Source organism: Centroberyx affinis, unplaced genomic scaffold (genome assembly GCF_046629955.1).
Source record: "Centroberyx affinis isolate AG114_WGS23_722 - 3 ecotype Tasmania unplaced genomic scaffold, CSIRO-AGI_Caff_v1 ptg002510l_1, whole genome shotgun sequence".
In the NCBI taxonomy this organism is placed as follows: domain Eukaryota; kingdom Metazoa; phylum Chordata; class Actinopteri; order Beryciformes; family Berycidae; genus Centroberyx; species Centroberyx affinis.
The window spans coordinates 296647-311381 of record NW_027280732.1 but is presented as its reverse complement, the minus strand read 5'-3'; the positions used below and the strand labels follow the sequence as shown (position 1 = coordinate 311381).

The 14735-nt window shown below is 40.3% G+C and overlaps 1 protein-coding gene across 3 annotated transcripts in view; it reads left to right on the top strand.

Moving 5' to 3' along the window:
• Positions 1-14466, top strand: part of tspan4a (tetraspanin 4a) — an 89771-nt gene extending 75305 nt beyond the window's left edge. For all 3 annotated transcript variants that reach the window (XM_071534284.1, XM_071534285.1, XM_071534283.1), the window contains 4 exons: positions 2927-3028; positions 5277-5408; positions 10848-10931; positions 13936-14466. In XM_071534284.1, the coding sequence (XP_071390385.1) occupies positions 2927-3028; positions 5277-5408; positions 10848-10931; positions 13936-14004 (387 nt within the window). In that variant the 3' untranslated portion in view covers positions 14005-14466. The remainder of the gene's footprint in view (positions 1-2926; positions 3029-5276; positions 5409-10847; positions 10932-13935) is intronic.
• Positions 14467-14735: the final 269 nt, after the last annotated feature.

Genomic DNA, 14735 nt, shown 5'->3' with positions numbered 1-14735 from the left:
TTCCTTGGCTATACTTGGTTTTGTATTTGTGGTCTCATGGCATAATGATATCTGCTCTGTAATATTAGAAAACACCACTTGAGCATTATACTGTATGTGTTTATATTAACTACATTTTAAAATAATGTAAATGTGATTAGATTGTTGTAAGCTGAACCACTGGCCCCAGGGTTAGTGGCACTTTTTACCCCACAACCACCGTTTTGACAAAACTGCTTCACACAGCAACTCAGGCCAACAAGTTTCTAACCTCATGTTGTACCTTATACAGCCTTAAATCAATATGTAATAAAGCCTTAAATTGATCCACTGCCATTTACATACAAAAATCATGATGTTTTTACCATGAAGAAATCACAGCAAAAGTCACATTTATTGACCTGGCTCTCTTATCACGCTGCTCTCCTCCCTCACAGATTCAGGGAAATTAATTGCTCTTTCCAACTCTGTGACCACATGATTAATTTTGTGTATGGTTGCCTAGAAACGAGGAGTGGCTCATCTTACCCACTGACTCAACTTACCCCGTTCTATCCTATGATATATATGCTGAGTACAATGCCATGGATCATCACTAAAAAATATTCATACACCATTTACACACATCATTTCATACGTCTATATTTAACATTTAAAAGTTATTTGGCGAAATGGAATAGGTTTGAAATTGACACAATTTATCTTTTTCATTCTCATAGTGAAGAAAAAAGTTTTGAAACAACATGCGTGAGACTGGCTGGCTAAATCAGTGTGATCTTTTATCACTTCTTAAACACATTTTACATACAGTTCATAAACTTTTCTTTTTCTTTGTTTTGCAATATTTGCCTGTTTAAATCTTCCATATCAAAAGAGTCTAATTATTATTTTAGGCGTTTGAAGTTAACAATTAACAACAGGGCGCCAAATTACCTAACAAATTATTTTTCCCATGTCAGGGAGAGGCACAGTTATAGCACAAGTTCAAGTGTAGGTCAGATTTTATACAGTGACTGGTCAACGGTCGATTAGATACTCAGGAGCTCTGGAGTGGAACAGACTGACTGGTGATATTTTAGTATAAAAGTCATAAAGTGGTTGCTTGAAAAAACGCCTCTATGAGGATGTGACCTGGCATTGTCCTGGATGTATTAAAGGAATAGTTCACCCAAAAATGAAAATTCTGTCATCATCTACTCACCCTCATGCCAAATGAAACACAGATGAAATTTGTTAGTCCATATAACACACAGGGAGGTTGCCAGCACAACTTGGTAGCAGCCTTCTCCAAAACAACTGAAGTCAATGGGGACCTGTTCTTTAGAGTTCCAAAACAAAAACAGCCAAACAATCACACTGTGAATAGAAAGACCTATACACCATTATTTGTTGCAAATCAATCAGCTGTAGTTAAGATTTGCACTAAATTATGGTGTAAATATACTGTAGGTCTTTTTGGAACTCTGAAGAACTGGTCCCCACTGACTTCAGTTGTTTTGGAGAAGGCTGCTATGGAGTTGTGCTGCAGCCTCCCTGTGTGTTATATGGACAAACTTCACCTGCGTTTCAACTGGCATGAGGGTGAGGAGATGATGACAGAATTTTCATTTTTGGGTGAACTATTCCTTTAAGTTTTTATTGTTTTTGTTGTACTTTTTATTGTATTTGGTTAATTTGAAGATACTGTGGTATTGATTGTTGCTGTTTGTTGACTAGCTAAATACACTTGTGTTATCTCTGCTGCTGGTATGAAGGACCACAATGGAAATAAATCTGTGACTTTATTGTATTATCCTTTATGAACACGCTGTAAGGTAATCCTGCTTCTTGTCTTTGTTGAATAAACAAAACTAAAACTAAAGCCAGAGAATAAAGAGGCAGGTATTTAACAGGGTGTCTGGGGTCTAGAGCACCTTACAGGCTAACAGGCTACATTACCCCACAGTCAGGAGATAAGGAGAGAGCAAGGTCAATGGAGATCAATGGGATTGATGTGTTGCTGACCCTCTAAATGTGTAAACAAGGATAAGCAGCTTATGTGTATATGTGTGTGTACAATTTTGTGCTGTTTACATATTTTGCCTTAATGCTCTGATTGTATCATTCATTTCAAACAACTGTGTTTTGCATAACTGCAAGGCTTCAGTATACCTAAGCATGTTAATCTCTCTCAGAGTGCGATCGCTCTTACAGTTTGTTTTCTTTGAACCGAACCACAGTGAAAAAGTTCACTTTGTTGCATTTTTGTATTTGGTTCGTTTAGGTTCACACTGTCCAACTACAAGCGAACCAGAGTGTGTGAGCCAAAGCCGCATGGACTCACAAGTAGTTTGTTTATTGACAGACATTTTTGGTAACCTGTCATCCTACCAGGTTAGAGGTTTTTGCAGCCGGGGGATCAAAACAAATCTGATTCCAGTTCCTGTAACTTTAGCTAGGCATGATGGACTTGTCTGACCTCTTCGCTGTAATCCCTTCTCTGGTCTTCGTACCAATTAAGAACACATGAAGAAATAGCTGAATATGAGCACCTGCGGGCAAAACTGCGGTTTGCCCTTGGTTCTTTTTCTTATATCATGAGGAACTGCTGGCTATCAGATAGCAGCATCTTTCTCCTTTTACCCATAAACCCTTGCATTTTGGGGTCGTAGTTGGTTCAGATTTCGTTCTCACTCCTAAAAAAACGCACCGCAGTTCATTTAGAAGACGCCTGAGACTCACATTGTCAGGTGGCCTTGGTGCGTTTATTTGGTGCCACCCGAGTTCAAATGACATTGTTCTCACCTGCACAAACAAATAATCCAGAGTGTGAATAAACTGCTCCAAAAATGCTTGGTGTGAACGCACCCTCAGACACACTTCAGTCAGCCTCACAGCCTCACATGTTTCGTCTGCCACCGACGCTCCGAGGCGTGGGCCAAACTTATTTTTCTGTCTGTTTCCTCAGATTGATTACTACGCCCAGAGGGATCTGAAGAGGGGCCTCCAGCTGTTTGGCACAGAAGGCAACGTGGGTTTGACCAACGCCTGGATGATCGTACAGACTGATGTAATATATGACATCATGAAGTTTTGACTGTCTGACAACACTTACTATTATTACTGTTTCAGGATATCTCCATTTGTGCTAACTGATCACTATTAACTCAAAAAGGATTATGTAGGAACAGGTCCATTCCAGGTCACATTTCTCCATTTTGTGTAAAAATTGGATAAAAAGTTGCAATTCCATTTGTCATCAATGGGATTTTGATAGGCACATTTACAAGCATATAGCTAAAGATGCTAGTAAACTTCTCAAAATGGCATTACACAAAATGTCTTACTACTAAATTTCTTTATCAGTGGCTTCTCCCCGCAATACAGCTGCAAATTCCTCGCCAGTAGCCCTACTTAAAGCTTTTCTAGTTTAAATGATGTGGTAAAATGCTGTCAAAAAGATTAATGCAAACACCATCATAGACCCTCTGAGGTAATCTTTGTTTCCAGCTCTCACTTTGATGTGCTTTCTCCTTTGTATTATTTATATTCAAAAAAAAGAAAAAAAAAATCCACAGCAAAGAAAACACAATGTGAGAGAAAGAGATTTGGATTGAAGGAATGCAGGGGACCGATGCTGCTGGCGGTGAATGCCGTCGGGAGACATCAAATGATAGATCCGAGACTCCGGGGCTCTTTGGACTTGTTTCAGATCACAGATCCGGCGTTATGGCTTGTAGTTATGTTCCATTAGTGAATTTGTGAGACTCGCTGAATGCTTGGCTCTGGTCTCAGTCTCTCTGTGGCTTCTGTCTCTGTGCATGCATGTGTCTGGTGTCTGGAAGGCGCGTTGTGTTGGTGTTTCTGTGTGTGTTTCTGTGTGTGCATGTGGTGTCTGAAAGGCATGCGATTTTCTCCGGTGACACAAAGAAATGTGGTGATATGCAAATGATATATGCAAATGTATGTGTATGTGTTTGCGTTCGGGGGTGTTAATGTGTTGAGAGGAGCAGGGTTTTTTTTGTGTGCAGGATGTTAGCGTGTGGAGAATCTGCGTGCCTCGCTGTCTGAATGAGCTATAGTTTGAGTTTTTATGCGCGTGTCTGTCAGTACAGTGTATGTATGGGCTCCATAAAGACCGTGTCTAGCTGAGATCAAGACCATTAAAAGGCAGCTCTCGCTCTCTCACTGCTCTCCCTTCCCAGCCTCCTTCATATTTGCTGAGTCACTGAATACATAATGCTGCAGATGCCCCTGGAGCAAAGTTCACCCTGAATATTATTAATGGGCACTTATGGAATTTTGGAGGATCTACATACATAAAAAGATAAAATAGAGATGTGCAGGTTCTGAAATTAACACCCACCTAGCGCCAAATGCCGGGATAATAAATCAGTGAGGGTCACCTGGTAACTTTTGCCGACGATAACATTTGAATTTCCTCGGTTACACACAGTCTTTGGTCTTTGCCCGTTCTCAAACTTTGAAAGTGCGGTTGAAATACTCTCTGGTAATTCGAATTCTGCTGCACTTCATGATGAATTGCAAACTTGATCCACAGTATGAGCGAGTGAGCAAGTTTTAAATTAACACAGCACCTGATTCTGTGAACGAAATGGTGTTGAAAACAGGTAGGGTGGCATTATTGCTGTGACGCATGCGCACTGGATGTACAAAATCTCAGGTGCACTTACTCATTTCATGAATGCAGATAAAAGCCATCAGCCCTTACTTAAATTGATTTCCCTTATTAAATCTATACCAATCACAAAGGGGGATATTAAGAGAAAAAGAGAAGCAGATGAGTTAGAGGAGGATTTTTAAGCTTTGAGACACTTGAGATGTGGGTTGTGCGAAAGGGGCTGAAAGTCCCTAATTAGTTTGGACATTCAGTGTGTATTCATTATTTTGGCCAGTAATATTATTTGGCGACCAAGTCAACTTTGTTGTTCAGTCGTCTGCTGGAACAAATCTCATCACTTTCAATCTAAGTCATTTACACAAACAAACACAAGATCTTTTGTCAAGACTTTAGAAACCTTTTCAAGTCATCAAAGTACAAGTCAAAGTCAAGTCCCAAGCTACCAGAACCCAAGTCAAGTCAGGTCTCAAGTGTTCTCTTCATGCATCAAGTCAAGTCTCAAGCAGTTAAAATTGTGACTTGAGTTTGACTCCAGTCCAAGTCATGTGACTCGAGTCCCCACTTCTGTCGGCAGGTAAATTATTTCAGTTTACCAGCCTTTTGCAGGTGATGTTTTTTTATTGATCATGCATGAGGATTTCAGTGTGTTGATGATACTTGTGTTTGTCTGGTACAGTTTCGCTGCTGCGGAGTGACCAACCACACAGACTGGTTCGAGGTTTACAACGCCACCCGCGTGCCCGACTCCTGCTGCCTGGAGTACAGCGACAACTGCGGCCTGGACAACCCAGGAACATGGTGGACAGCGGTAAGAAACAGCCCGCACAGCTAAAATGCCTCCATAAAGGTGCAAATTGTGTTCTTCAGATGTGTGATATGTGTCACATTTTCAATTTTCAACAGACATGCCTTTACATGAAGTCATGAGCAATGAGTCAGTTTGATATAACAATGTGACCCAGATAGTCTTTGTGTTTATTTTTCTGGTTACACTTTATTTTTAAGAAATCAGTCATACAACAACATGACATTCAGACAAATTTTACACCATGAAATATTTTACTACTTCAAATGTGCTGAAATGCTGAAGTTTAGAGGTCTTCAGGTTGCAGTATACCTGGGGTTGGGTATGCATGATTGGAGTGAGTGAAACTAACTTTAAAAACCACAGCACCTGTTAACACAAGTGCTGTGGTAGCACAGTGTTGTCATAAGTAAACTAAGAGAATTGGTAAACAAAATATTTAATTTGTGTGTTGACCCAGCCACTACAGTTAGAAAATCACTGAGCTATCCTGGTATGTGATGTATAGCACACTAGCCTCCAGCTGGTTGATGTCTATTTGACTTCTACTGTACTGCCTGGTGTATGAGCGCACACTGTGTTTCCCTTATGCAGTGCTCTGAGGGCTCTGCAGCATCTAAACAGTGCAGACCGTAATTCCCCTAAGCACTGTGCATGGCAAAAACATGAACCAACCAACCAACACACAGGCTCTTAGAGAGATACTCCTGGGCACCAAATACATAAATATAAAATAAAACTACAGTATGCACAGATTCACTATAAAATAAATATACATAAGCAAGAAACACAGCATGTTTGCTGATGTAAAGTTCTCATTCAACTCCTTGAGTTTTACAAAGAACATAGAAAAACAGAAATGCAGCAAAACTACACAACCTTCACTGTAGCCCAGCTTCGCCAGCTGCAAGCTGATTATTGTGGCTGAGCTATTAGAGCATATTATCTCGAGGCATTAATCTGCATTATGAATCAAACAAACTGTATCATGGTAAGATGTGACGGCAAAAGTAATAAAATTAAGGTCTGAAGTACACACATTATCACCATCAGGGGCCAGAAAATTGGTTTGACCACTAAATACACTCACGACAATCTACTTCCACCGGTGCCAGAGGAGTCATGCTGCCTCATTATGGGTGAAGATGATTCACCATAATGACAGCGATTTCAGTATAGCAACAAATGTTTGGGCTTAATGCATTGCGGTAAAGTGGTATGCGGCTATTTCAAAAATCATCTCAGATATGGCAACATGTAGCTCATGAGACAGCTGAGTTTTATAAGGCTACAGACCAAGCGTGTCATGAATCATTCTCTTTTATAAATTTTTACGCCTTACTAGTCGATTTTGAATTTAAAAACAGATTTCAAATATAAACTCGTGATGTGTTTCCAACTCTAAACATCATCATAAAACACGATTTTTGATTTTTTTTATTTAATCATTATTTAACCAGGAAAACCTTGTTGAGATACAAGATCTCTTTTACAAGAGATACTGGCCAAGAAACGCAGCATCAGTGACAGATATAAAGATTACAGACACACAACATCAAACAATATAAAGCATAAAAACATAAAATAAAAAGTAACACCAACAACAGCAACAATAACAATAGCTTAAACCAAACTCAAACCAACGGCCTTTCACCACAGTTTTAAATTCTCCCAGAGAGATCAGATCACGTTTCATATCATTTCAAAATCAACCTGCTAAAACTTCCAGGTAGTGGCAGCAGAGTATTTAAAGCACTTTTCGCCTAATTTTGTTCACACTTTAGGGGCAGACAGCAAGAACAAATCACCAGAACGTAAAGTGAAACTCACAGCTTTCCAAGAGACTACACAGATAAGAAGAAAGTATTTATAGATGAAAATATACCAATGAGTAAGTCTGTGCCTGGATATAGTGAACACACTGAATGAGGACAATTATGAATGAGTCTGCACTGCAGTGAGAAGACAGCGACTTTGCCATTCTTAATCAGTTAACTGTTATTGTATCGGAAGTGGGAAATCCTATGTAACACATTTGGTTGCTTCTTCTTCACTGAATCCTGTCCTTAAGGAAACAGACTTTGGCTTATTCCCTACAAAGATCAGATCTTAAATGTGATACCATCATGGTCATAGGCGTAGAGCGAGGAGAGCGAGGGAGAGCGAGGAGGACCCCCCCACCCCCTCCTCAATAATGTATTTTTACTCACTCCGCGGTTCTAGAAGCACCGTTTCATTTTACCAAAGCACATTTTGCGATCGTCTCTGGTCACAGGAGCGAACACCCACTCCCTTTTAAGAATGCGATGCCCTTCCTCTAATTGTCTGAATTCTCCTTTTAATGCATCCATTTAACACCGGAAAAGGGCAAGCCGTGGTCAAATTACAGCAGTTTTGAATTTCAGTATGAAAAAATCTAACCTTTCAAAATGTCTCTCCATTACTTTTCCCAGACCCGAATTCTGCACAGACACAATGTTGTAAGACTTTTCAACATTAAGTGAGGAAATGGTAACTGTAATTATATTTACCACTTTAACACGACGGCTCCGTGGCCTTCTCTTAGACCTCCAAAATCCACTGGTCCCTGCTAGTGTGAAAGACAACAAATTACACCGCCGTGTTTCATATTTTGATTACGGTTTGCCCTTCAGAAGATCCAGGATTTATTTTAGCAGTGTGTTACTGTATTTCACATTGAAGAATAAGTCTCCACACTCTCTATTGTACCTGCCCCCCCCCCTCGCTCCCCCACCCCCCCAAAAAAAGCTGAAATGAAGCCTAGGGGGGAAGACGGCTCTCAACAGTTAGGGCATACAAGGACACCTGCTCGTTGAGGCTGTTGAAGTGTTGAAGTGCAAATCTGAGAGCTTTTCTTATTTCCAGATACACTTTTTTTTTTTATAAATACAGCACCTTACATTGTTTGTAAATGAAAAGAGAGTTGTAAAAAAAAAAAAAAAAGCCGGATCCTTGGTTCTGGCTACAGATTCCTGTAGTGCTTGTTATTGGAGGCTGACTGTTCATGAACTCACATGAAATGTCCCTTGAGGCTCTCCTGACAGACAAATGGATACACAACAAAAACAAACACTAATAAACACAAACACACACCACACACAACTTCACTCCTTGACAGCCTGGGAAAGAAAAATGTTCTAAGACAAATGCTAAGAACAGGCTTACTTCCCTGCAAGTACCACAAACTTTATAAGGTTTTTTTTTTGGGGGGGGGGGAATCTGTGATGGAAGACAAACAATGAATTTATAAATTCATACATTTGTAGACACGACTGTGTGGGCCGGGGGGTCGGAGTCAGGCAGCGGTTTGATAACAACAACATAACACTAAGGCTATCCTAATTTTTGGCTCGCTGCGTTCCCTCCCTGCCAGCACGCATCAGTATTGATCCAGGCAGGAGTTATCTAAGCTTGTGCTATGGAAATATTTTTTTTTTTTGGCTCCCTGATATTTCAAGCAGTAGTAAAATACAGCAAAGATTGGGTTTGGATTCCCTGACTGCTCTCTTGCCTTCCTGGCTCTGACTCAGCCTCTTGATATAAGGGGATTAGAAACTCGCACAATCAGAGCATGTCTGCAAAAATCAATGATTTAATTACAACAGCGGGCCACTCTGTTATGATAGCACCTTTGCCTAACTTTATTTCAAACTGCTCTCCGCTTTTTTTCCGGCATAATAAAAAAGACACAGTTGTGCTGACACGTCTTTGACAAGGCTAAGAGTTGAAGCGCCCCGGGCAATGAACCATTTGCCACTTGGCCCCATGGCAAGTGCCACTCCCATCTCTTGTAATGTCACTTTTCACCCATTATTGCAAAACCCACTTTTGCCGCTTTGAGAATTTATCTCCTTTTCATTACTGGAGCACATTCTCAGACCCTGGAGTGCATTGTTGCATTCCTCCATTAATAACCATCATCCTTTTCTTCCTGCCTATCGGGCGCTACGTGACTCGGGGACATTTCGGAGTTTCAAAGGCGGTTTTGAAATGTACTGTAGATGGTGAAAACGTCTCGGTGACAGAAGTGGGAGCGCCGTAAGAGGGGAGAGAATTTATTTTTTGTCAAGGCCCTCTTAAGAATGCATTCAAGCGATGTCAGACATGAAAAATTCAGCCCATTCCCATGTCTAAATGATATCTCCAGTGTATGTGGTGCTCCTATATTCACATTATTCCTATTTGTAAGCCCGAAGTGAGACAAGGGCAGCGGGGGACTTGGATTTTGAAAGTTTTCTCAAAGAACATCGCGTCAGAGGAGGAGAAATGGGAGATACGACCCTACCTGTCTGAGCATGCAGCACAACTCCTACCGGCCCAAAAGAGCACATGTCACTCCGCTGTTCATATCCCTCCACTGGCTCCCAGTCGCTGCCCGCATCAAGTTCAAGTCCTTGATGCTCGCCTACAAAGCAGCAACCAAAACGTCTCCGACCTACCTGAACTCCCTCATTCAGGTCTACGCTCCCTCCCGCCCACTACGCTCTGCCAAGGAGCGGCGCCTGGTGCTGCCACCACAACAAGGCCCTAAGTCTCTAGCCAGACTCTTCTTCTGTGGTTCCTCGGTGGTGGAACGAGCTACCAAACCCCATTCGAGTCCCTCTCAATCTTTAAGAAAGGCTAAAGACCCAGCTCTTTAGTGAACACCTTCTCACCTGATGGACTGTGTAACCAAAAAAAAAAATAAATAAATAAAATAAATAAAAACTCTTTATCTGCCTCTATGCACTCCCTCGTAGCACGTATGTCCTGTTACTCTCGTTGTTCTCTCCTGACTAGATCCTTGCTTGTGTTGCATTAAAATCTCATGTGTACGTCGCTTTGGATAAAAGCCTCTGCCAAATGGGAAATTGTAAATTGAGATAAGGAAGTTGCCATTTGGGACCTTCTATGATAGCAAAAGAACATTTTATATCAAAGTTTCATAATATGGAGGGAGGAGGCTTAAAACCCCTTGCACCCTGAGTTCCCCCTTAAATTAGGAAAGAAGTAGCTTCAAAGTTAGAATTTTTTTTCTTCCATACTGTACGACAATATCTCATACATATTCTGTATCTGCTCGTTCCAACGCTTCATTGAAGCTACAGTTGCAGTGAAATATTCAGACCAAGGCACCACTTTTTTATGGCTGCACCATTACATCAAATGGAAAAAAATCAAGATGTTTGTGCATCATTTTATACACATCTCCCTGTAATTCAGCCTGACCTGTTTGGTATCATTGGAAACCTTGGGATCTTGACTAGAATTTAAAATAAAGTTCTGTGGGTTTCAGCAAAGCTTGGCTGCGAAATGTGTTTGTAATGATGGACCGGCAGGAAGCATCCAATTGCACATTGCATTTTATATACTGCCATATTTGGTCGGCTTTTTTTCACTGTGTGTGTGTGTGTGTGTGTGTGTGTGTGTGTGTGTCTCCAGCCGTGCTACGAGCGAGTGAAGGACTGGCTTAATGAGAACCTGGTGGCGCTTTGGATCTTCGCTCTATGCACGGCACTTACTCAGGTAATAACAACCTTTAAGCTCTGTGAATGAATTTTTCAATAGCCATTAACTCAGTCCTTGATATCTATAAGCTCAGGTAGTGGCTTTTAGCTCATGATGATGAATAAACCTAATACTTCCCATGTCTTTTGCACCAAATGTTGAATGCAGGATTTCGTCTGACAACAGGAGCACTTATGAGCCTCTTTGTGTTTCCATTAAAGACGATATTGGAGGTCTTGAGTTCGAGTTTCAATCAAATATTTAATCTCCTTTTCAGCTGACTGGTAGACGATGTAGATGATGAAATAAATTATTCTTGGAAAAAAATGTTTAAAAAATAGATCATATGTGGCTACTGTGGAACTATAAGGCAAGGCAAGGCAAGTTTATTTATATAGCATATTTCATACACAACGGCAATTCAAAGTGCTGTATATAAATAAAAGAAAAATAAAGACACAAGAAGATTAAAAAGATAAAAAGATAAAGAAAAGTGAAAGTGCATTAAAATTACATTTAAAAGAAAATATAGACCTCAGACCTCAGATTTTCTGGAAGTTTGTTCCAGGCATGAAGAGCATAACAACTAAAAGCTGCTCCTCCATGCTTTGTTCTGACCTTGGGAACAGTAAGCAGACCAGCACCTGAAGACCTGAGGGGTCTGGCGGGCTCATACCACTGAAGGAGATCAGAAACGTATTTTGGCCCTAAACCATTTAGTGCTTTATAAACATGCAACAGAATTTTAAACTCAATTCTTTGGCACACAGAAAGCCAGTGCAGTGATCTCAGCACTGGAGTGATGTGGTCCATTTTCTTAGTCCTGGTTCGAACCTGGCAGCAGCATTCTGGATGAGCTGCAGTTCTCTAATAGCTTTTTTAGAGAGACATGTAAAGACACTGTTACAGTAGTCAAGTCTACTAAAAAATACATGCATGAACAAGTTTTTCAAGGTCCTGCTTGGACATGAATTTTTTAAGGTGATAGAAGGCAGATTTTGTAATTGTCTTGGTGTGGCTGTTAAAGTTTAGGTCAGAGTCCATAACTACACCAAGATTTCTGACTTGGTTTTTAGTCTTCAGTGAGAGGGATTCAAGGTGAGCACTGACTTTAAGTCTCTTATTATTTCAGTTTTATCTTTATTTAGTTGCAGAAAATTGTGGCACATCCAGTAATGATGAGTTCAATGCACTTATTTAGTGAATCTATTGGACCATAGTCATCTGTTGATAAAGCTATGTAGATCTGAGTGTCGTCTGCATAATTATGATAGGAAATACTGTTGTTTTGCATAGTTTGAGCTAGTGGGAGCATGTAAAGATTGAACAGAAGAGGCCCAAGAATCGACCCCTGGGGAACTCCACATGCCATTTATGTTCGCTCAGATACGCAGTTACCAATAGATACAAAGTAGTCTCTGTCTTGTAAGTAAGATTTAAGTGAGTTTAGGACTGTGCCAAACAACCCTACCCATTTTTCCAGTCTGCCTACCAGTATGTCATGGTCTACTGTATCAAACGCAGCACTAAGGTCCAGTAAAACTAGTACTGAGATTTTTTCACAGTCCATATTAAGACGAATGTCATTTAAAACCTTTACAAGAGTGGCACATTTTAGTATTTTTACTTTTTACTTTACTTTACTTTTACTAACCTTTATTTCACCAGGCAGCATTTGGTTTACGTTTCATTAGTGTGTTGTCCATCATTGTTTTAACATGTAATGCAAGACTACTGCTCTCTTTTTACGCCAGCAAGCCAATCTCATCTTCAAAATGGAAGAAGAATAAAAGTAACACTATTCAAATTTCTAATAATGGGTAACAAAACTAACACATAATTCCCCATTGAGCTGAGCAAATGGGGTCATTAAAAGTTACTAGATACCACCAAGGAGGTTCTATATTAACTACCACACTGTTCATGTGGTGTCACATGGTACAGTATCTCAGGATTGACGACACGCTACAAAGAAGTTAAACAAAAGGCTGTTTGTGGATTTTCATATTACGTCTCTGTATGTGGTTCTTCTTTCTTTCTTCTTTCAGTTCTTTCTTCAATGCAGGATCTTTTGATTGTTTTAGCAATGACGCACGTCCTTGAATTTTCAAGGACGTCATTTCAACTGTGTTTTGTTTCCATAATTTGATGTATTTTGGTTGAAACAAGGTGAGACAGAACGCAGAGAGAGACTGACAGAACAAACATGGAAAGTGACTCAGTGTTTTGCACATTATATTGAGCTATCACAAATTGTGGATTCTTCAAAATGAGTAGTTGTGAAGTTTTTATGCAGGTTTTATATGATGGGAGGTGTGGAGTGTGTGTGTGTGTGTGTGTGTGTGTGTGTGTGTGAGTGTGTGTGTGTTGTTGTTTTTTATGTACACCTACTGGTACGCCGTGAAGTAACCAGTAAAAATACACTACACCATGCCCCAGGAATGTGATTTGGATGTAAAAACAAAAATAGTCTGTTCACCATTAAGTAAAAGTAATGGGATTTGAATATAAAAATATGAGAATATATATACATAGACGCTGACATACCAAATGTAGGACAAATAGTAAGTTAATGTGGGACAATGTGGGACACTTTACCAATGCTAAGAGGTAGCCTAAAATTTTGATTGAATTGAATATTGAATTTCTGTCTATGTAAGTTAAAAAAGAAACATTTCTCTTCTGCCTCTCGGCCTGTAAACATTCTGCAGCCCACGATAACAGTCTGTATCAACAAGTTACAGACGCCAGGCTTTTAAAAGTTTGTGCTCTACAGTGTTTTGACTTTTGAAAACTGAAGGGCCAATCATAATGCGGGACATCATCTCAATATGTGGGACGCGAGACAACGGCTTGAAATGCTGTGCAGTACAACATAAAGCGGGACGCCTGGTCACCCTAATACCTTATGATATGGAGAATTAGCTGACAAGGTGTAAAAGATCTGTTTCATTTCATTTCTCTACACCAAGACATTTCACGACCTCACTGACAGACTAATGTGTGTGTTGTGTGTGTGCAGATCCTGGGCCTGGTCTTCTCCATGACGATGTTCTGTCAGGCGGTGAAAGTAGAAACCTTCTACGCCTAGCGATCGACTCCCTGCCCTTCAACAGACCTGGAATGTTTTTCATCAGAGAAGGACAGATATAGACAGACCCCCACCCCCCCTCCATCCCCCTCGCCCCCCCTCCTCCCCCCTGACAGACTCTTCTCTCCCATCCTGCTCCTCTCTGTGACATTCCTGCTCAGCGATGCTGCTGACTCTCCTGATGTTACCAGTTCACAATATTCTGCTAACTATCAACAAGCACAGTGTCAGTGTTAATACCCGAATCGGTTTCTATGGTTTGCTCTGTGTCCAATGCTCATTTCTGTGATAAACATGCAGTATTATGAACATATATGAAAAAATGTAACCCTTTTTTTAATATATATGTTTTGTTTTAAATTATTTTATGGTTTGTAATTGTGTTTTCAAATGAGAGCGATGTGGATTGGTATGATGAAGCGCACAGTTGGGAAAGTGCACTGGGGAAGTGCTGCAAGTGCATGGCTCCTGCAATGGTGTGTATTAAATGTTTTGGCTCGTCTAAACACTTGTCATCGTATCGTTCTTCAATAGGAAACGCCGAAGGGCTTCTAATGTGTAATCCTGCTGTAATGTGCCTGACTTCTTAGATACTTAGATGACAAATGAGAGTATGGATGGAAAAGTGCCAAGAACTGGCACATCACATTGTGAATATATTCCCTCTTCTGAGACAGATTATAAAGTGCAAATTATTTTTGTAGCAATTAACTAATTGGGTATGAATTAGA